At 41.5% G+C, this 23,863-nt stretch overlaps 1 protein-coding gene across 1 annotated transcript in view; it reads right to left on the bottom strand.

Annotated features, from left to right (window-relative positions):
• The window catches only part of SVEP1 (sushi, von Willebrand factor type A, EGF and pentraxin domain containing 1), a 181,410-nt gene that overhangs the window by 12,169 nt on the left and 145,378 nt on the right, over positions 1 to 23,863 (bottom strand). The window contains exons 38-44 of the mRNA XM_066256551.1: positions 21,049 to 23,834; positions 18,683 to 18,908; positions 13,727 to 13,882; positions 10,312 to 10,375; positions 6,404 to 6,577; positions 5,021 to 5,197; positions 1,172 to 1,342 (exon numbers count right to left, since the gene is read on the bottom strand). Coding sequence (XP_066112648.1) covers positions 1,172 to 1,342; positions 5,021 to 5,197; positions 6,404 to 6,577; positions 10,312 to 10,375; positions 13,727 to 13,882; positions 18,683 to 18,908; positions 21,049 to 23,834 — 3,754 coding nt within the window. The remainder of the gene's footprint in view (positions 1 to 1,171; positions 1,343 to 5,020; positions 5,198 to 6,403; positions 6,578 to 10,311; positions 10,376 to 13,726; positions 13,883 to 18,682; positions 18,909 to 21,048; positions 23,835 to 23,863) is intronic.

Here is a 23,863-nt window from a genome sequence, read left to right as displayed (position 1 = left end):
TTGGACATGTCTGTCTTGTTCACTAGTGTAGTCCCTGACTTTCAGTAAATATTTGTAGAATGAATGGAACAATTATTTTGACTTGTGAAAATACTATTAGAAAAGTGTGGCCCTGGCCAGTTGGCTCAGTGGTAGAGCATTGGCCTGGCGTGTGGAAATCCCGGGTTCGATTCCTGGCTAGGGCACACAGGAGAAGCACCCATCTGCTTCTCCACCCCTCCCCCTCTCCTTCCTCTCTGTCTCTCTCTTCCCCTCTCGCAGCCAAGGCTCCATTGGAGCAAAGATGGCCCAGGCACTGAGGATGGCTCTGTGGCCTCTGCCTCAGGTGCTAGAGTGGCTCTGGTTGCAACAGAGCGACGCCCATGATGGGCAGAGCGATGCCCCGGATGGGCAGAGCAACGCCCCCTGGTGGGAGTGCCAGGTGGATCCCAGTCAGGCGCATGCGGGAGTCTGTCTGACTGCCTCCCCGTTTCCAGCTTCAGAAAAATACAAAAAAAAAAAAAAAAAAAAAAAAGAAAAGTGTAAGTTCTCGAAGGGCATGCTAGAAGAATACCTCATTATCTGTCTCTTTCCATTTTGCAGAATTTTAAGCATAAAACCGTTTTTATTCCCCCAAGAAGATTTTATTGAATGGAGGCACAAAATTCATCGTTGGGATTAAAAATTCCAGCCAGCAAATAAGACAGTAGTGCTCTTGTGCATATGGAGTGCTGGTCACGAACCCGAGAATGGCCAGGGAGACCAATGAGGGGAAGGCTCTGTTCCTTGGGGCTGCCTGGGTCCTCTTGTTTTATACTCTACCTTACTCCCTATGGAACCTCGGGTATGCCCAGCATGGGTGGGTGGAACTAGAATCTGTGCTGGAACACCTGAGTGTCCAAGAGGCACCCTCATGGCCCAGACACGACACAGCTGCCCGTAGCAGGTGGGAATACTCCTGAAACTTGGAGAGAAGACTTGTTCAGGGAGCCATGATTGACTCTGGGCCAGAGTACTATGTGCAGACTTTCAAAACTCACACCCATAAAGTGAAAGAAAATGACACAGATGTTAAAATTTAAAGACAAAGTAAAATAAAATAGCATGCACACTAGCTGTGGTCCCTGTCAGACTTCCACATCCATTTTCCTTAAGGCTTCACTAAGAAATAACCGTTCAAATATTTCCTTACCTCTGCAAACAGGAGGTGACGTCCACTTTCCACTCTCCAGGCAAACACTCCTTAGGGAACCTTCCAACATGTAGCCACTGTAGCACGAGTAGGTGATCATGTCCCCATACTGATAATGCCCGCCTCGAGCAATTGCATTTTCCACATGGCTTGGTGGACCACATGAGATTTCTACAGGAAAACAAAACAACAGGTAAGCCTGTGCCACTAACCCAGCCAGTGGAGGGAAAAGAACACAGTCTCAACTCGAAGACTGAATTAATTTAAAGAGCAAAACTAAAATACATAAAGGCAACCTTTTCACCTATAAATACTTAAGAGATACTCAGAACTAAATAAAAGCACAATTTGCTGCTGTTTGGAAAAAATTAGAATGCGCATGATCAAAGGTTTTGTCCTCTGATTCAAATGTGGGAGCTGAACTGTTTTATACTCAGGGCAAGGCCACGAATGAGCTCTGGTAATTTGCCAAGGATGTGGCTGCCAGAGAATGCCAATGAAGGCTGCTTATCAAGTTAGAAAACAAAAAGCATGAGGATGGCTTGCAGTCCATTATTTTAAAATAAAAACCATTAATTTCTGCCTATTCTACCAAGGCTGTTTTATGAGTGCCTACAACAGTACTAGGCATGCAACGGGCACTCAATACATGTTTGAGGAATGGGCAAGTGAATGAATATTGCCTCCAGCCTATAGATACTGAATTGACATGGTCAATTGACACAAACGTTGCTCAGGTTTTTGACATTCAAGGTTTCATATTAGCTTCCCTCTTTTCAAGGCTGTATAAAGCAGGAACTCTCTACTTTTGGAATGTGTTAGACTGAATGATAAGCCTTATTTTTTAATAGCAACACGTATTGTACATTTAAATAAAAAACGCTTATTAACTACCTTCGCTTTGAGAATTTTATGAGGCCTTGAGATAACTAGCACTATTCTGGGGTGGCTCACAAGACAAGGACCCGGTTGGAGTCAGGATCCTCAGCAGTATCCCGTTCGCATAAGTCGAACTTCACTGAATCTTCACGAACTGGGAACTGGCTTCTCATTGGTGGTCGTGATACTATTCAAAACTTTTCAGAGGAAATGATTCCTCTGCATCATTCTTTTACATTTCTTTTCCTTCCAAGGTGGATAAACATCTGAATTCAATCAGTGGACTATCAAATATGATACACATTAATGTCTAGTGTGTATCAGAAATTGGGGAAAACAAATGATGAAAACGCTGTCCCTTTTCTCAGACAAGCACGGACAGGCAGACAGACTATTGCAACACAACTTGGAAAGAGCTGTCTTAGAACCCTGAAGACTGTGCTGCAGAAAAAACGAGCAATTCATCTGAATTAGTTCAATCGAGTATAAGGTAGCAATAGGTTAGAAATGGCAATTACGCAGTTGAATGTAATTACGCTTAGGATCGTCCGGGTATGAACTGCAGTGAAAATGGCTCTTAAATGAGGCTGTAAAGCCTGCATGGACCGGAGAGAAAGAGCTCCCAGGCTGGGGGAGCAGCACGTAGCAAGGTCCTGGAGAGCTGACGGGCGATTCATACACGTGGTTTTCAACACGTGGATTTCAGACCACCTATATGGGAATCACCCTGGCTTCTTATTAGAAATGCAAATTTCTGGGGTTTCCAGCTTTTGAGTCTGCATCTTACATTCTTTCCCTGGGTGATTCTCATGCACATTAAATTTTAATCCCTGAACTGTAGAGATATACAACAGAAGGAGGTGGAAAGAATGGGTGAAGTAGGCTGCCCGGGTTCTTTAGATAAAGACTTCCAGTCTAATAGAAAATACCAAAAGGAGACTGAGGAAAAGAAACAGTAGTGGAAATGGACTCCGGCTCTCCAAGGCAAGCCTTGGTCCCCTCGGGAACACTGAGGAATCGGTATGCGTTGAAGGAGTGTTTGTAATAAATGTCTCTCCTGCTCTTTCTTCCAGTGCCCTGAGTGGTAAGTCTCCAAGAGCCAAGACCAATGCGAGGATATGTTAGGCTGTTTGTAATACCACCTTCCTGAGTAAAGTAAAAATTCTAACGCTGCAGTAGGCTGCAAATCCAAGGACTTGGGGCTATTGGTGTATCTCTTAAACTATAAGGAGATATTGTTAATATATAGCAATTCACTTTTTCTTCAAGACAAACCTATAAGATAGGTACAGTGGTTCCTTGTCTATCACAGAGGTTGGGTTCCAGGATCCCCTGCGATAGGCAAAAATCTGCAAAGTAGCGAACTTATATTTATTTTATTATTGATTTATATTTTCATTTTTCCAATATATATATATTTATATTGTTTTCAGTTTTTTAGGCTAGAAGATGCTTATTTTACTTCAAAAATAATTAAAATAATAAATATATAAAAAATACCTATAGATCGCAAAATCCCACGATATAGCAAAAAATCCACAGTATGAAATTAGATATATACAATTTAAAAATCTACAATACAGTGAGACCATGAAAAGTGAACCATGATATGGCGAGGGATGACTGTATTGGTGCTTTTAACTTGACATGAGAGCCCTAAGGGTCAGAGAAGTTAGGAGACCAGTATAAGTTTAGAGTTAGAAAGTTCCGAGGGTAGAATTCAAGCCTAGGTCTTTTCTGACTCCAGATTCCCTGGGGCCTTCAGACACATATTTCTTATCTCATTAATTGGAGTGCAAGTGTTCTGAAGCTGGAGGCCACTGTAGGCATAACAGAGTCTTCCTCGATGTAGCCCAGGGCCTTGTATCGTGTTAGACTCAATAAGTATTTGTTAATTGATTGCTGTAGAGCAGAGGTCGGGAACCTATGGCTCCTGAGCCAGATGTGGCTCTTTTGATGGCTGCATCTGGCTCGCAGACAAATCTTTAATTAAAAAAAATAATAACGTTAAAAATATAAAACATTCTCATGTATTACAATCCATTAATTTCCTACCTCTCATGTTCATGGTTGTGGGTGGCTGGAACCAATCACAGCTGTCCTCCAGGACAACACAAAAATTTTATTGGATAATGCGTAACGTACACTGGTCGTTGTATGGCTCTCACAGAATTACATTTTAAAATATGTGGCATTCAGGGCTCTCTCAGCCAAAAAGGTTCCCAACCCCTGCTGTGGAGGGAGGATCTTGGCCTACTGGGAAGGCTGGAAGGGAGATGTTGGTTGGGCAGGGGAGACGTTTTTAAGTGTAGAAAGTGTCAAGAGGTGTCACGAGGCAGCAAGGGATGCTGCCAGACTGCGTGTTATAGATCAACACGGTGCCAGCCCAGAGGGAGTCAGTCTCACATTGTGGGTCCAGCACAGGCAGTATCGCCATCAGCACCACCTGCGAACTTGAACAAAGGCAGATTCTCCGGCCTCATCCCAGACCCACTGGATCAGAAACTTTAGACCTCTGGGGATGGGCAGCAGAGAGATGGAGGGTAAAGGAGAGGGGGAAGCATTCTGTTTTCAAGAAGCCCTCTGGGTGGTTCCCACGCAGGCTCAAGTTTGAGAACCACGGTGGAATAAGTTTTGCATTCAAAGCTTTCATAGCCGACTAAAAAAGGATAGTTTGGGGACGCTGACAATGTGGAGAGGGTCATTTTATTTTAGAGTAAACCGTAGAAGATTTAATTTTCGAAGAGCACATTTCAAAAATCTGCTCAGTCAGTCCTGGTCAGGAAGGTCTTAGCCTAGTCCTGAAAACTTGCCTTTTAATGTTCGGAACTCAAAGGTCATTTTAAAGATTTTTTTCAAACGAACACAGATGCTGATGAGGCAGAAATTTAAATATCTACAATTAAGTTGCTCGACTGGGAAGAGTCTCACAAAGAGGAGGAAACATTCTGCACTAATGAAGTCACTTACTTTCACATTTGGCGCTTGTCTGCGTCCACGTCTCATCGGGGTTGCAGGTAATGACCCCTTGGCCCTGAAGCAGGAAGCCTTCTCTACACTTGACCGACACGTTCTGATCCACATAAAACTCCTTTTCAGAAAGCAGAGCATTCTCAGGAATGACAAAAGGGACAGGGCATGGGTTTGCTGTTAAAAAGAAAAGAAAATGCTTACTGATATGCCCTGCTTTTCTGAATTTATTTCTTTGAAGGCAGACTAGGAACCCTGTAGGAGTTGGGTTGTAAGTGACAACATTATGAAGCTTAAAAATATAGAGCTTCAAACATTAAACACAGACTTGACTGGCATTTCTGTGAAATTATTTGGAAGAATAAAATTAGACAAGATCTGAAAACACCAGGTTATCCAGCTACTAACACATGGTCCTAAACTTCAAAGATGGCAAATTAAATAGTTGTCTGATTACAGCCCCCAACATTTTTTAGACTGTTTTTTGATCAGCACTAGGGAAACACAAGGCAAGCTAGAAATCAGAGAGTGTATCAAACATCCCCTTAATATATTAAGAATGTTAAGAACAGAGTAAATGCTTCTCACTGTCACTTTACTTTCTTTAACTGAATGTCCTTCAAAAGAATGAACCAGAGCATATCTGAGTTGATTGACTTCAGCTCCACAGTACTCTAAATAGGGTATCAGAACTTAAACTGTAGATTTTGCAAGCCTTATGGACAAAAATGAATTCATTTTTCTAGTGCTACAGGAAAAACAAAATGACAGAGGATAGAAAGGATTTCTTACTGCACATGTGTGACGTATATATTCACACCTACTTCAAGCAGTGTTTCAGTTTTTTTTTATTTTCCACGGGCATAAAGGACATCTTTGTGAGGTAGTCGCCCCCTGAATCCTAAAGCTCAGTCCCTGCATTACAACACTGTAACCAGTAACCAGACCTCTCTCAATTTATACCTTGCTCATGAATATTGTTTGCATTCCCATGGTTATAGCTAATTATCTTTATATACTACATTCATATTTACTTTATTAATATTACACATTAAACATATTTCCACCCCTTTCACATCCCCAATCAAATTCATTATATGTACATTTATGTCGAATCTTGTCCTTACGGTGGTGTATTTTCTGTTAGTGCCTTAAACTTGGAATCAGCCAAGGAATTTGGTAACAGCTGATTCTCAGGTAAGATATTTTAGAACGCAGAACTAGATTTTGTAACTACCGCATAGTATCTGGTTTGGATAGGCATAGACTGCTTTCTCTGGGCCCATCTCACTTAGAAGTGGAGTTTCTTCTCTATTTTAGACATTTGGGAAACTAGTCATGGAACTGAATCTGATTCAAACCTCCCCTAAAGTCAACACGCACGTTTGCAGTGAGGAACTGGGTGGCTCCAAGTTCCATTTTCAGTGCAGTAGGCCTCCGGCGACCCTTCCAGGCTGTAGCCCCTGTTGCAGGAATACACCACGCTGGGTCCAGCGGTGTTATTTTCAACCTCAGTTTTCCCATTCGGAAACCCAACTGGGGCTTTGCAACTGGTCTCTAAAAAGAAAAAGGAAAAAAAAAACCCTCAGGTTAAATGCTTCTCCCAACTCTCTTCCTTCTGCTGCAATTGCTAAAGGTACTCAATGCACAATATTACAGTCTACTCAATATTACAGTCCACTCCTGTGTGTGAGACATAATGAAAGGCACTGAAGGAGAGCCCCCCCCCCCCCCCCGCATACATGTTGTATTAATACACATAGGCATTTAAGAGTGCTACTTTGCCCAATTGACTTTAGCTGTCTTTCTGGATATCGTCACTTTTTGTTGTTAATGATGCTTGGGGTTTGGATGAACAGGTGGGTAAAATGAAGGAATTCTCATTTGGTAAGTTGTTTCCATGGCCAAGAACTTTCCAGACATTATCCAATTTATTTCTTACAACTAGAGTTGATCAGATAAAAAACAGACTGCCTGGTTTAATCTGAATATCAGGTAAACAACAAATAAATATTTAGACTAAGTATGCTGCAAATATTGCACGGGACATATTTATATTTAAAATCATTCTTAATGTAAAGTTTCAATTTAACTGGGTGGCCCTGTTTGTTAGTTGGCTACTTCTACATCAGTGGTCCCCAACCCCCCGGGCTGTGGACTGGTACCAGTCCGTGGGCCATTTGGTACCGGTCCGCAGAGAAAGAATAAATAACTTACATTATTTCCATTTTATTTATATTTCAGTCTGAATGATGTTTTATTTTTAAAAAATGACCAGATTCCCCGTTACATCCGACTAAGACTCACTCTTGACGCTCGTCTCGGTCACATGATACATTTATCCGTCCCACCCTAAAGGCCGGTCCGTAAAAATATTTTCTGACATTAAACCAGGCTGTGGCCCAAAAAAGGTTGGGGACCACTGCTCTACATTCTTACTCACAACAACTCTGAGATGAGATGATCTCATTTCACAAGTGAAGAAAAGTAAGGCTCAGAGAGGTAAAATAATTTGATTAAGGTCAGACTGCTTGTAAAGAGAGTTAAAGAGATAAGGTTATTAGAAGGTAAAATATAAGAGGAAAGTATAAAGAACAGGGGGTGATAGGCTTGTCTGGAAATTCCGATAAGGAATTTTATAAGCCTTCTCTGGACACAGGCTCCATAAACTGATGGCTAGTGTTAGTGTCGTTACAAATCATGGCTTCACTCCTCAGAGAAATGTTATTAACAGGAACGTGCGAAAAAGGACAGCAGGATTGTCCTTTGTAGAATCTTTAAAAAATGGCTTTGAGTCTTAATTTATGATCATGGTGATGATAGAGGAGATGGTCTAGACCAGTGATTCTGAACTTGGGCTGCACATTCAAGTCCCAGGGAAGCTCTACACCAAGGGCCCTGTCCCAGACCAAATGAATCAGAATCTCTACCGTGGCCCTGCTTTCGATAGTTTTTAAACAGTTCCCCAAATGATTCTAATGCTAACTCGGAATTGAGAGCCACTGGATTAGACACTCACTGACATCTTCAGGCTTCTTTCAGCCTGTTGAGCACTGGGACCGTGGATCTGAACTGTGGCTATACCTGGAATCACCTGGGAACTTTAAAAATACATCAATGTGGGGTCCCACCCTCAGAGACTCGGACTGCTGATACGGGGTGCAAACTGGGCTAGAGATTTTCACAAGCTTCCAGGATAGTCCCATGTGCAGAAGGCTAAAAACCATGGGTACAAAGCCTGCTTCTCAAACTGTAATGTGCACACGGATCAGCTAGGGATCTTGTTCAAATGCTAGTTTTGATTCAGCAGGATTGGGGTGTGGTCTGAGATTCTGCATTTCTGGCAAAACACTAGGTACTACTGACCATGCTTGTCCTGCAGGCCACTCTTTGAAAAGCACAGGTCTAGGAAACTTACTGACTTCAATAGGCTTCCCTGAAACCTGATGGTTATATATATCAATATATTTAATAATTTAATACATTTTATGTGAGGAGCTTTCAAATCAGGATGCTCCTTATAAGCACCATTCCTCTCCCTCCCCAAATTTGTATTTTTCATACACTTAGGAAAAATGGACACAATACAGTGTATCAAAACATCAATAGTTTTTATCCTTGAGTGGTGGGATTGAAAGTATTATTTTGTTTGCTTATTAGCTTCTTCCTTCCTTTCTTTCTTTCTTTCTTTCTTTCTTTCTTTCTTTCTTTCTTTCTTTCTTCTTTCTCAAAGAACTTGTATCACTTATTTAATTATTAGAAAGAAAAAGAAAAGAAAAACAAAATAGGATTCAAGGAGAGCTATTTATGAGTATGTTGCATTTCAGCGAGAGGAACTATGCTGATCCTATCATTGTAGTTTGACTTAAATCTACTACAGACTGAAAGGATTCCCTCACATTTCCTTTGCAGGCAGACACGTTTCCTCCCACCCCTTATCCCCTCCCCTGCACACACACACACACACTTTTTGATCATAAATGGTTGAGATAAAAATGCTATTATCAGAAATGCCCAGTGATGCCTTTCTGTGACTTGAGATGTTACTCAATGTTGTTGTTTTTTTAAATTTTCTGTATAATATTTATGCAACTTTTTGAGAACTAAAAAAACCATACATCCTCCATTGAATTTCAACCATATGATAATTCTTTTTTTTAATTTATTTATGATTTTAATTTGTGTTTACATAGTTTCAAGTGTCCCAACGAATATATCTCCCCCCACCCCTTTATTCCCTTTCAGCCCCCCCATAACCCCACCCCCCAGTGCCTTCCCCCCTTCCCTCTAGGATTTGCTGTCCTGTTCTCTATAATGCTGTGTTATGTATATATAATTTCATTCATCTCTTTCCCTTCTCTGATCCCATCTTCTCTTCTACTTTCCCATATGATATTTCTTAAAAGACTTAAGGTTTATATATACATGAAATCAATAGATTAATCTACTCTGGAAGATATGGTTGCAATGACCATGAACAAAGATTCAAGTACCTCAAGTCCCAGTGACAGCTTTGCCACCAAATTAACTTATGATACTGGGCAGGTCTCATCACCTCTCCTAGCCCCACTGAGTCGCTTAGCAAGATGAATAGATCTTACTCATCTTGATGCAGTCCAATCTAGTCCCACTAGATCACCTGAAAGGCTGCTTGGATTAGATTATTTAAGAGGCCCCTTCCAGTTTCAAAATTTGATGACTTCCCCAGGATTTTTTTTTGAGAAAATAATATATATTTAAAAGCTTTCCAGACTGATTAATTTGTAATTATTGCATCTAAATACATTGCCTTTCGGCAGAGGAATCATATGGGCCATATATTGAAATAAAGTCATGGGAATTAGCCCACAGCTTGCTAAATATACTTGACTCTGTATAGAATGAGTTAATGTAAAATTCCATAGAAAATGTGAATATTCACTTATTTGACAATGTGGCAACATTGTCAGGATCGGGTCAGTACTGTCACCAAAAACCAACAGATCCAAGCTTGCTAATTTATAATTATTTAAAAAAAAAAAACCCTGCAAAATGTAAATAAACTCAATAGTTAACTGATTTCTAAACAAAATGTTTGCCATTCCAGAGCCAGTCATCCTGTGCTCTTTCCCAATGTAATCATTAATTTCAGCTACAGTTTTTTTACCCTTTTATTGGTTTGATGCCTTTCAGCAAGAGTCCAGGGTCAATTTTTTAAAATTATAAAACTGATTTACAAAGACACTGTAGTCACATTGTTATTCTGTGTGCTCGGGATCATTTTGGCAGCTGCTAAGTGCTATTTGACTTACTTTTACACGTTGCCACCCCTCCACTCCACTGTCTGTTCTCCTGACAGAAGCGTTCAACGTTCCCCTGTGAATAAATGAAAAGAAGTCATTGACAGTATCATAAATCTACATTGAAAAGATAAGGGAAAGCAAAATGATCACAGCTGTGAACCTGAATCTCTCAGCATCGGAATGCTAAATACATTCATTAAGTAGTATTAGTTTAAGGAGTAGGTTTAGATTTGTAAAAATGTTTTCATCAAATTACTTCTAAATTCATACCCTAGCTCCTACTGTAATTAAGGTGCAAGCTTTGTTTCACTTTCTATTTAAATAACAACTAGTTATAACCAACAGCAAAGACTGAAGAATGTGTTTGAAATGTCAAAGAGGTATATTTGCTGAATACATTTTAAAATTATTTTGAGTTGAATCTATTTTTCAACTGAGATGTACAGCAAAGAATAAATTTTTTTTACACCTTTGAACATGAAACATACCAAGATATCTTATTGGCATGAAGACTGTATTTTTCAACAACGTAATTTATCCTAGATAAACTTACCCTATGAAGGGCCCAAGCATTTAAAATTTTAATTATTTTGGGTAAATCTTTCCAAAATTTACTCCCCTGACTTGTGAAATAAAGTGCAATGAATGTACTTTACTTGAAAGTTTATTTATAATTATTATACTGAATATACTTTTTGTATATTTTTCAATATCCCATTACCCTTGGGGGCTATGCAGGCTGTTTGCCCCCTATAGCTATACAGACTTATATATATCTATTCTTTGATTTCTGGTTATAATGCTTATGAGTCTTTGCTTTTTCCTTTTCTCTTATTTATTTTCTATGGTAATCATCAATGTTCCTAATGATAACCCTTTTGGGCAAGACTTTTTCATAATGGTGTGTTTATCCATCAGGAGGTACATAATGTCTGGTTGCTTCCAATTTTTTTTTTTCTTTTCTGACATCAAGAGCTATGATGACGATAGCCTAAATCTATTAATTTGTACAAGTTGCAAATTCTGGGATATATATTCTATAATTTATTGCCCAGAATACTTCTATAAAGGGAAACTTCCCCTTCATCTATCCCTTGGTTATCTAGCAGTCTAGGTAGCACTAAAAAAAACAAATTTTCACTTTCTGTTGTCTGTTTTCAATAATGAGTTTGTCATAAGCATTCTCTAAAGCTACCAAAGAATTTTTTAGCACTATTATAAATCTAGTGTTACTCATGACACATTTGATGTGTTTCAGTCCATGGAAGTTATTATATTACCCTTATTGACAAATAGTGGTCTCTTTCTGGCCTGCAGGAGACTCATTCAATGACTCAGTCTTTTTAACATGTAGCCTTTGAGAGGTTCTCACCTATCTCATGTGACAAGATTCTCTAGGATATCTTGTACATTTCTTGCCCCAGATCAGTTACACCTGAAAATAATTGGACATTAATATATTTTTATAAGTTTCTCAGGAAATTCTTACATGGAGCTTAGAATGAGACCAATTGCTATAGCACCTCTCTCAGTTTTGTAGTTAAAATCAGGATGTTTCCAAACATTTTTTATGGAAAATTATCTATTTCTTCAAATTTAATGATCCATCAGTTTGCTACATAGTTGTTTAAATCTTATACCAATTTTTTTTCTTCTTTTTCAAGTGAGAGGAGGGGAGATAGAAACAGACTCCTACATATGCCCTGATAGAGATCCATCCGGCAACCCCCATCTCGGGCTGATGCTCTGCCCATCTAGGGCAATCGAGCTATTTTTAGTTCCTGAGGTGGAAGGTCCACAGAGCCATTCTTGGTGCCCAGGGCTGATGCACTAAAACCAATCAAGCCATGACTGTGGGAGGAGAATAGAAAGAGAGAGAGAGAGAGAGAGAGAGAAGGGGAGGGGAAGGGGTGGAAAAGAAATGGTCACTTCTCCCATGTGCCCTGACCAGAAATCAAACCTGGAACATCTACACTCTGGGCTGAAACTCTACCACTGAGCTAACTGGCCAGGGCCACCACTATTTTTTCTTAACAAATTGTAGGATTAGTACTTTCACATGAAGAACAATTGGGTTTCAAAAAGAGGAATACTTCCCAATTGCAGTTGACCATTATATCAATATTAATATCCTTTCTTTCTTTTACTTTTTTAATCTTCTGAAGAATTTGAACAAAGTCCATATCAACCCAGTTCCAGTGTTCACGGACTTATCACATGACAACTCTGTGAGTGTGTGGTCAGAAAATGGAATGCATTATACAAATTTAACAGACCACTGGCAAGGACTATTTCAGCAAAACCTCCATTTAAACACCACCACAACAATGAAAACAGGAAAGAAGAGTTTCCTGAGAAACCAGATGACATTATGTAATATAAGACAGATTTCTTACATTTCCAAGTTTGATGATCTCATCAGGCTTTCAGCAAAATTGCCAGCAGCCTTCCCACCAAAGCAAATACGGAGACCTAGGTGCTGCCGATGGTTTTTTTTTTTTAATATATATATTTTAATATATATATATTTTTATAATATATATATATATATATTTTTTTTCATTTTTCTGAAGCTGGAAACAGGGAGAGACAGACAGACTCCTGCATGCGCCCAACTGGGATCCACCCGGCACGCCCACCAGGGGCGACGCTCTGCCCATCCTGGGCGTCGCCATGTTGCGACCAGAGCCACTCTAGCGCCTGAGGCAGAGGCCACAGAGCCATCCCCAGCGCCTGGGCCATCTTTGCTCCAATGGAGCCTTGGCTGCGGGAGGGGAAGAGAGAGACAGAGAGGAAAGCGCGGCGGAGGGGTGGAGAAGCAAATGGGCGCTTCTCCTGTGTGCCCTGGCCGGGAATCGCACCTGGGTCCTCCGCACGCTAGGCCGACGTGCCGATGGGGTTTTAATGCTACAAACCAGGGCTGGTCATGAGACCTAACTTGGTATTTGGTTAGAACTGCGATGAGGGTTTGTCATGCCAGATCTGACATGTGGGAATCTGGCATCTCAATCCAGAACCTGACTAGGCAGCTGAGCCCCGTGCTTGAGCAAGTCCTAGCTTTGCAGAACTAAATCCCTTTGCTCACCTCCCCACAGTGACATACCGACTGCCTTGTTGCAGAATAAGACTAACAGGAGGCTGAAACACAGGATTACATGGCAACTGAAGTAGCGCTCAGTCTTGAGCGTTACATCTTCCTTTATGTGGCTTTGAGTTTTTTAAATTTGAGACTTATTTTGCTTTTTAAGATTGTAAGTTATCTTAAGTATTTCTTGTAAAGCATGGGGGGGGGGGTAAAAGGTAACAAAGTATAAAATATACTTTAGAATCCCAAGTCAGTGAAACATATCAGCTCTAACACTAAATATGTTCCCATGTAGATTGGAGAAACAAATCAATCTGATTAAACAGTTTGTTCACTCACCTCTAATTCATAGCCAGGTTCACACTGATAAATCACTGTGCTTCCGAAGCTGTACGCACTGCCGACCACAAACCCATACTCCGGACTTTCAGGGTTCCCACAAGAAACGGGAGTGCAGGATTCATCAGAAAAAGGTGGCTTCCATGTGCCATCAAGCTAAGTGACAGATAACGCATTATAAGTTATATTTAGGAGTTAAACCGTAGGAAGGAAGACATCTGTAACTATTGATTGTATAGCAGAATAATCTCCAAAACAACAGTCCAAAGGACCTAGAATTTGATCCGACTGCTACTTCTTATCATTCAGTGCCCTTAAGAAACACATCAATTATTATACAGCCATCATAGTCATTGCTAAACAATTGTGAACATTTCTTAACCACATAAAACAAGCATTTTTCCCCTAATAAAATCTATTAAAAACTCCGCAACACCAAGAAGTATGTTTTCATTATGATGCACGAGGACTTGGTGGTTGATAGAAATATTCCAGGACACACCAATGCACCCTTATATTTCATAAAATTTTACATTTTGATTTAAAGTTGATGGGAAACTGCAAATTTTAGGCATACCGCTCAAAGTTTGAAAAGATGGCTCCCTCTTTTCCATTCCAATTCAAATACTTGAAAACTGTCTACCATATATTTTGGAGCGGGTCCCATAGCTGAAAAATGTTTATGTCTATCCACATACACACATTTCCCCACCAGCACAGTGAGAAGGAACATTTCTCAGCCCTCTATTTGGGCAAAGAGAAGTACATACAGAGATTTCCCTTGACTGTCATTCTCTTGCTGATACTTTTGTCTTCTTTTAGGAAATAATTCAGGAGTTGGAAAACTGTCTAAAGCAGGACTTGAGGCAAAGCCTTTATTCTACATGTGATCTAGAAGAAATTAAATATATATATGCCTGCCTCAAAATAAATCATTTTCTTAGAGTTGGAAATATAAATTGTATCTAACTGTTATATTACAAATAGTTCTTCAAAAATATATCTACAGTGTGTCCGTAAAGTCATGGTGCACTTTTGACCAGTCACAGGAAAGCAACAAAAGATGATAGAAATGTGAAATCTGCACCAAATACAAGGAAAACCCTCCCAGTTTCTGTAGGATGATATGGCAGTATGTGTGCATGCGCAGATGATGATGTAACACCGTGTATACAGCGGAGCAGCCCATGCCATGCCGGTCGAGATGCGGACAGTACAGAGGAAAGTTCAGTGTGTTTTGATTCTTTTTATTATTTATTCATTTTTTTAGAGAGAAGGGAGAGAGAGAGAGAGAGAGAGAGAGAGAGAGAGAGAGAGAGAGAGAAGGGGGGGAGGAGCAGGAAGCTTCAACTCCCATATGTGCCTTGACTGGGCAAGCCCAGGGTTTTGAACCAGCAACCTCAGCATTCCAGGTCGATGCTTTATCCACTGGCCACTACAGGTCAGGCTCAGTGTGTTCTGTGGCTCACTAAATTCAAATCCGTGACCAAAGTGCAACGTGAATATCGGCGCGTTTATAACGAAGCGCCACCACATAGGAATAACATTACACAGTGGGATAAGCAGTTGAAGGAAACCAGCAGTTTGGTGGAGAAACCCCGTTCTGGTAGGCCATCAGTCAGTGACGAGTCTGTAGAGGCTATACAGGATAGCTACCTAAGAAGCCCTAAAAAATCTGTGCATGAGCCCACATCGAACTGCATTGAATAGGTATGAAACTGGGAGAGTATTCCTTTTATTTGGTGCAGATTTCACATTTCTATCATCTTTTGTTGCTTTCCTGTGACCGGTCAAAAGTGTACCATGACTTTATGGACACACTGTATATAGTGAATAAATTATCCTAGATATTTTTAGTAACTTTTAAAAATGATATAACATTGTTTTATTTTGATATATTTGGAATTTATTTGGTATATTTTAATTTTCCCTCGAATGGTTACTTAATTGTATCAGAATAATTTGGTTACTAGTTATTTTATTCTCTACTGCCTTGTGATAATTCCTTTATCAGGATATATTTTTGATTCATTTCTTCTCTTCCATTCATTTTTCCTTTCACCTAATTTTATACCAATACTCCACTGTTAGGAGTTTTATATTTTGTTTTTCTGTAACATGTTTTAATTTCAGGATTCAATTTTTAGAATTTATATTGCTCTTCTTATTCATTTATCTGTTTCATGAACTATAGGATTATTTTGTCATATTACAATAATATATTTTTTGTCCTAGCTGGTTGGCTCAGTGGTAGAACATTGGCCCATAGTATGGATATCCCAGGTTGGATTCCCAGTCAGGGCATACAGGAGAAGAGGCCATTTGCTTCTCCACCCCTCCCTCCCCTTTCTCTTCCCCTCCTGCAGTCATGGCTCAATTGGTTTAAATGCATCAGCCCCAGGCACTGAGGATGGCTCTGTGGACCCTCAGATTCAGGTGCTAAAAGTAGCTAAGTTGTGAGCATGGCCCAAGATGAGGGTAACTACTAGGTGGATCCCAGTTGGGTAGCATGTGGGACTCTGTCTTTCTATCTCCTGTCCTCTCATTTGGAGGAAAAAGAAAAAACAAACAAATAAATAAAATATTTTTAGGCACTAAACATAGACTTTTATTTAATTTAATTTAATTTAATTTAATTTAATTTTTTATTCAGTGAGAGGAGGGGAGGCAGAGACAGACTCCTGCATGCACCCCAACCAGGATCTGTCTGGCAAGCCCACCAGTGAGTAATGCTCTGCCCATCTGGGACATTGCTTCGTTGCTCAGCAACCAAGTTCTTTTTAGCACCTGAGATGGAGGCTATGGTGCGATCCTCAGTGCCCAGGGCCAACTCACTCCAATCAAGCCATGGCTGCAAAAGGGGGAGAGAGAGAGAAGGAGAGGGATGGGGGGGGGGGGGGAGAGAGAGAGAGAGAGAGAGAGAGAGAAGAAAGAGGGGAGGGGTGGAGAAGCAGATGGGTGCTTCTCCTGTGTGCCCTGACCGGGAATCGAACCCGGGACTTCCACATGCCAGGCTGACACTCTACCACTGAGCAAACTGGCCAGGGCCTATCTTTTTGTAAACACAATTAATACTTTTATCTATTCAGACCAAAAACTAAACTACAACTCAATTGAGTGAAGGGTAGAGATCATATTATGTGTGAAGAATGAGGGTTGTCAAAAATAAATCACTGATTTGGAAGAAACAACTGTAGTCACTTCTATGGCATGGTCCTTTGGGGGCATGTGAGGGTCACCCATTGGCCACAGCCAACCTGGAGCAGCTCTGGGAGACCATTGAGTTGAGTCCTGTAATTATGCTGGGGCTTTGCTTGGCTCAGAAAGTTCAAGGTCTTTGAAAAAGACCCCCCGCACCCCGCTCCCCACTGCTTCAGCCCAAAAGGGAACATCTGAAACTATATCAATTCTGAGAGCATGGCAGCTTTGACAGTCATCTGACCTGCTCCCTAGGTTGTTTCCGCTTTCAGTTGTGGCAGCATCACTCACTGAGTACACATGATTTATAAACGGGAAACTGGAAGGAGAAGGAAATAGTCCTTGAGTCCCTACTACATGGCAGGCATATACTAGATGCTTGATTACATTAAATAACGTAATCCTTTTGATGACAAATATATAAAAAAAGAAAACAAGTTGAAGAAATGTCCTAGGGAGGTGGCTGTCTATGGTGTTGGGCTAGGAATGTTCCCGCATCATCTATAGTTTTTCACACTAACCATACAAGATTTGCACTACTATACATATTTTTTCTAATAAGGAAACTGAAGCACAGAAATTTTAAGGAACTTTCTTAAAGTCATACAAGTATTTAAGTAGCAGACACAGAATCTGACTCCAATTTTCTGTTTCTGTAGCCTTTAACCTCTCTTTCTTTCTCTTTCTCTTTCTTCTTTTTCTTTCTTTACTTTTTTTCTTTCTCTCTCTCTTCCCTTCCTTCCTTCCTTCCTTCCTTCCTTCCTTCCTTCCTTCCTTCCTTCCTTCCTTCCTTCCCTCCTTCCTTCCTTCCTTCCTTCCCTCCCTCCCCCTTCCTTCCTTCCTTCCTTCCTTCCCTCCCTCCCCCTTCCTTCCTTCCTTCCTTCCTTCCTTCCTTCCTTCCTTCCTTCCTCCCTCCCTCCCTCCCTCCCTCCCTCCCTCCTCCCTCCCTCCTCCCTCCCTTCTTTTTTTACTCTGTTTCTGTAGCCTTTAACCTTTCTTTCTTTCTTTCTTTCTTTCTTTCTTTCTTTCTTTCTTTCTTTCTTTCTTTCTTTCTTTCTTTTTCTTTCTTTCTTTCTATCTTTCTTTCATCTTTCTTTCTTCTTTCTTTCTCTTTCTTTCTTTCCTTTAACTTTCCTTTCCTTCCTTCCTTCTTTCTCTGTCTCTCTCTTTTTTTATTTCTTATTTTTAATGTTTGTTGTATTGATACTAGAGAGGGAGAGGGAAGGGAGAGAGGAAGAGAGAGAGACAGTAGAAACATTGTTCTGTGCCTGTATGTATGTGCCCTGACCGGGATTAAACTGGCAACCTCTGCGCTTTGGGATGATGCTCTAACCAACTGAGCTATCCAGCCAGGACTATAGCCTTTGATCTTTCTACTAAACCTGTAAACATATTTGGAATCATCAGGCTCATTTCTATACATAGACACTTTTTTGAGTAGAGGTGTAGACCATATGACCGTGTGGTTAAGTTTTCATATCTTGTTATAGGTGTTTTAACACTTCACCTAACTTTGCCACTTTTCACTATCCTGGTCATTTTCATAGTTCAAAATGAGGAATATTGGAAAGAAAGATATATTTTATTGTATTTCTACCAAAGCTCTTCTCAAATCCTTTGACATGATTGGAAACATGAGGCTTTTTTTTTTCTTTTTAGGATACAAAGATACTGCTTGTGTGTGTGTGTGCGCGCGCGCGCGTGTGTGTGTGTGTGTGTATTACACTTACACATTCTAATTAAGACAGAGAATCTTACCTGACACACTGATACATTAACTCCCTCATAAGTGTAGCCTTCTGTGCATGACACAGAAACTTGCTGATTCACACTGAAATCATCCCCGTAAACAAGGACATGTGTCATGTTTGCCGGCAGGGGACATTTTTTAGAACTACAGGAGATTGTCTCAGGGACCCAATGGCCATCTTCCTGACAGGTGAATGTATCTACATCTGTGTCCATCACATAACCCTCCAGACACCTGCAACAGAAAAGCAAAAATACATGGCTTAAAGAGAAGACAATGCAGTGGGTGATCTGTTCTTGGATTTAAGAAGCTGTTAGAAGGCTTGGTAGATATTTCATGTGCTATACCAAAACCAACTCAAGCATCAGGTGGATGCCACTGCCATGCAGAAACACCAACATAATGATAACCAGATCGATCCTTTGTTATCCACATTAAGGACTAGCCAAGGTTAAAGTTGCTTCTAATGTTGTTATGATTGACTTTCATGGTGCATAACATGACTGAATTCCTTTTTATTCTAAAACAACTAACAGTTCAAAAAATTTTAGACAGTCCAAAGTAGATTCAGATACTAGTAAAAATATAACATTATATTTATTGGGTACTGACTTAGTGCCAAGCACCGTTCTACTAGGTCCTTTACATAGGGTATTTCTTTTAATACTGATTATTAGATACTATAATGTAATAGTAGTATGGCTGTTCAAATTCAAATCAACTGGCTCTAAAATGCTATAGTTTAAAATTTTTGCATTTATTCATCCAGCAAATGTTTACTTAGTAAACTCCAGTCACTGTTTTACCTGTTCTACAAATACTAACTCATTTAATACTCAAGTCAACTCTATAAATAGGTACTATCATTATTCTCATTTTTGTAGATGATGAAACTGATACCAGAGAGCTGAAATTTCTATCTAGAGAATCAGGCTCTACAGTTAAATCATTTAATTGTGAACATTTATTGGGCAGATCTGTTTTTTACAAATTACAGGCCAAACTGGAGTCAGAGGTTCAGCACACGTGGAGTGATCTGTTTCTCTACCATGTGAAGAAGTGAAAGACAAGGGAATCAACACACAAGGAACAAACAGCCAAACCCTGAAAAGCCAGTGATATTGTGTCTCCTCAAGGTATCTGATACACCAACATCTGAACAGAACATTTCAAATGTATTTCATAAGCAAGGAATAAGTTTTGTCTTTCTTCCCTTCTCTTTTGCTTTAGAATTCATGAGCCTAAGTTCTTAGTGTCTATTTCTAATTGCAGGAAGAGAAAATGAAGGGGGGGGGGCTAAAATGTCCATAACAGACATATTTAATAAGAGCTGCTGGATTATAAATGAAATCTAAGAAGCCAGTACAGTATGTGAAGGATAATCCATTATTCCTTCCGAGATGTGAATAAAATCTAAATTGATTGGATCGAGAAATCTTTGAACAGTGTAAACATTTATTCCAATAAAAGTTTAACCTATAAATTCATTTTCTACTTTCTCATCTTTTTAAATAATGCATTTTAAATGGGAAACGATCTAGCTAAAAGCATAATTTGTGCATTAAATGCTTAGTTTGTCTGATAGTATTGGTTGGAAGTCCCCTTATGAATATCTCCCTATTTATTTGGTTCACTGAAAGTATGTGATTTTTTTTTACCTGAATTCTTCTGCTTTTGCTTTATTTTCCCACCACTTGCATCCATGACTACAAGCATAAAGAAATTTACCAGCATGATGTTAAATACAGCCTTATGACTTAAAAGATATTAAAGCTAGCTAGAGGATCATGAAGTTCAACAGAATATAATGATCATGATAATTATATTAGAAATTACAATGTGAAAATGTAGAAACTTATTTTTAAAACCAATGGATCTCTACATAATTATGGGCAGAATAAAGGCAAGTATTAAAAGCTTCAGTGTATGGGCCCTGGCCTGTTGGCTCAGTGGTAGAGTGTTGGCCTGGCATGTGGAAGTCTTGGGTTCCATTCCGAGTCAGGGCACACAGAAGAAGTGACCATCTGCTTCTCCCCCATCCCGCCCCCCTCTCTTTCCCTTCTGCAGCCATATCTCAAAATGGTTCAAGCAAAGTTGGCCCTAGGCACTGAGGATGGCTCCATGGCCTTACCTCAGGTGCTAAAATAGCTCCTTTGTCGAGCAATGGAGCAGCAGCCCAGACAGGCAGAGCATTGCTGGGTAGGGGGCTTGCCGGGTGCCTCCTGATCAGGGTGCATGTGGGAGTCTGTTTCTGCTTCCCTGCCTCTCAATAAAAAAAAAAAAAAGGCTTCAGTGTTTGGAGAGTAGTCCAGAAGTGGGTATTTTTTTCCAATTAGCTAAATTTTGATCACTTTTCATTCCACAACTCTCTTACCTGAGTTTCACTTTACTTTCATAGATGTGTTCCTCTCCAGTTGCCACGGCATTGGCGACCGATGGTGGGGGTCCACAGGACAGGGGCTGGCAGACGGGATAGGGCTGGCTCCACATCCCCTCTTCGGTACAAATCAGATCTGAACTCCCGTGGATGACATACCCAGGTCTGCAGCTGTATGTTACCACGTTTTCCTCCAAAGAGTCGCTCTCACTGATAACTACGTTTGGTATTGTTGGGAGAGGCCCACAAGACGTGTGTTCACAGCGAGGGAAGCCCGAGCTCCACTGGCCGTTGGCTTCACAGGTGACTTCGGAAGGTCCCAGGAGCTTGAAGCCTTTGAAGCACTGAATCCAAGCTGCCTGTCCACAACCGAAATCGGTCCCGTTGACAGTTCCGCTTTGAACCACTGGGGTGAGACACCTGCAAGGCAGGCAGGAAGGGGGGCTGCCACTCCAGGAGCCGTTGGAGAGACACCTCCGGGAAGGGCTTCCATGCAACTTATAGCCGGAAAAGCACTGATACTGTATAAGGCCCCCGTGATAAAGGGCAAAGCCATTGGGGAAGTCATGGGAAAGGTCTTCAGGAGGTCCACAGTGGACTGGTTTACAGAGAGGAAACTCTGCATCCCAGCTCCCATCTGACTGACAGGTGAGCTTCGGAGCGCCGTGCAACACGTAGCCCTCCTGACAGCGGAACGCCACTTCCCGCCCGAAGCCATACTCGAGGCCCTCCATCGCCCCATTCTGCACCTGTGGTGGGGTGGCACATTTGACAGGCACACAGATGGGAGTGGCTCCACTCCAACTGCCATTGGCGAGACAAACACGACTCCTGGTTCCCTCGAGTAAGAAGCCGGCGTCGCACGTGTACTTGACCTCTTTCTGGAACGTGTGCTCCTCTCCTTTCACCTGGCCATTGGCTGCAACTGGGGGTGAGTGACAGTCCACAGGGATGCAAACCGGCTCATTCCCATCCCAAGTTTTATCTTCTTGGCATGTTCTCCTCTCTGTGCCATTGAGCGTATACCCAGGATCGCACTCATAGTTCAACACACTCAGGTATGTGTAGTTGTTTCCTTTGATGGAGCCATTCGCAATCGGATCTGGTTTTTTGCATGCAATGGCGTCGCAGTGTGGGGAAGCACCACTCCACTCTTTATTCTGTAGACAAAGTCTTATGTCGGAGCCCACCAGAATGTGGCCGGGTTTGCAGCTGTACTGTACTGCACTGCCCATGGTAGTCTCTGTAACATGCAAAAAGCCATTTTCAGGAGCAACGGGCAAGTCACATTCAACAGAAATGCAGGATGGTGCACTGTTATTCCAAGTTCCATCTTCCTGGCAGGTTAGCACAGGGTTCCCCAAAAGTTCATATCCTGGATTACAGGTGTATGAAACCATGGTGCCATATAGGAAGCTTGCTGAAGGTGTAGCAGGAGTTGAGCTTTCCCGGGTTTCAGCCATTGTTCCCAGATGATGCTGAGGGCGAGGAGTCAGATACGGAACTTCCATCATGTCTTCCTCTTGGTCAAAATATCCCTGACTGCCTTTGACCTTAATGTAGTCTCCAAAATCAATTTGCGGAGGGAGACCACAGTCTATGGGTACACATGCTGGGGTGGAGCTTGACCATCCTGACTCTTCACAGGTATGCATGGCGTGACCAGCCATCTGGAACCCAGGGAAGCAGCTGTAGATGATCATGGAGCCATAGCTGTAATCTGCTCCTTCTACAAAGCCATTTTCAATGGGTTGTGGGGGATCACAGTGGATGGCTTTGCAAGATGGCACATCTACATCCCAATCACCTGTCTCTAAACAGGTCAAGGCTTTGGGACCTTCAAGCTTAAAGCCTTGGTCACAAGAGTATGTAATGGTTTGTCCAGAGTGTAGGTTTGTATAAGAGAATTTGCCATTCAAAATCTCCTTGGGCTTTGGGCACTCAATGGGTTTACATGTTGGTTTGCCTCCAAGCCAGTGACCATTTTCTCCACAAAGAATGGTAGTATTTCCCACCAACTCAAAGCCTGGCTTGCAGGTATAGAGAGCTGTGCTGAGGTAGGCAAGACCTTGCACATCAATGATGCCATTGAGGATTTCCTCAGGGTGGGGACATTCCACCGGGACACATTCTGGCAGTGGGGAGCTCCACGTACCATCAGCTTGGCAGAAGGTGGTAGCACCTCCTCGTAGGAAAAACCCATCCACACAAGAATACTCGACAGTACTTCCGAAATGAAGGGACGAAGCAGGAGCAGGAACACCAAAGGCAATGAGCGGAGGTGGAAGGCAGAGAACCATCTTACACACAGGGAAAGAATCATTCCACTGCTGGGATGGCAAGCATTTCAGGACAGAGCGGCCCTGTAGGGCATGCCCTTCTTTACAGGAGAACGTCACCACACCCACCTCAGTAGTCAACTCCTTCAGTACCAGCTGGTTTTCCAGGAGGGGTGGATCTGGGCACTTGGTAGGCACACACTTTTGGTTTGGTTTCTTATTCCATTTGCCAGATTTCTGGCATGTCCAAGAGCTGTCACCAAGAAGCTCATAACCCTCGTTACAGAAAAACTGAACCTTGGACCCTACGTCAAAATTTTCTCCCTTCACGTAGCCATTCTGGATGGGGGGAGGTTTTCCGCAGTTGAGAGGGATGCACGACAGAGGGGTTTCACTGTGCCAGTGGCGATTGGCTTGGCAGACAAATACAGGACTTCCGACCGACTTGTAGCCTGGGTTACACCGGTACCTGACTTCGCTCCCAAAGATCCTGCCCGTGCTGTGCTGCACAACAAGGAGAAAACAGTTCAGTA

The sequence above is a fragment of the Saccopteryx bilineata genome, chromosome 2 (assembly GCF_036850765.1).
Source record: "Saccopteryx bilineata isolate mSacBil1 chromosome 2, mSacBil1_pri_phased_curated, whole genome shotgun sequence".
NCBI classification, from domain to species: Eukaryota; Metazoa; Chordata; class Mammalia; order Chiroptera; family Emballonuridae; genus Saccopteryx; species Saccopteryx bilineata.
Note: the sequence above shows the minus strand (reverse complement) of the source record. Positions and strands in the feature narration are given on the sequence as shown.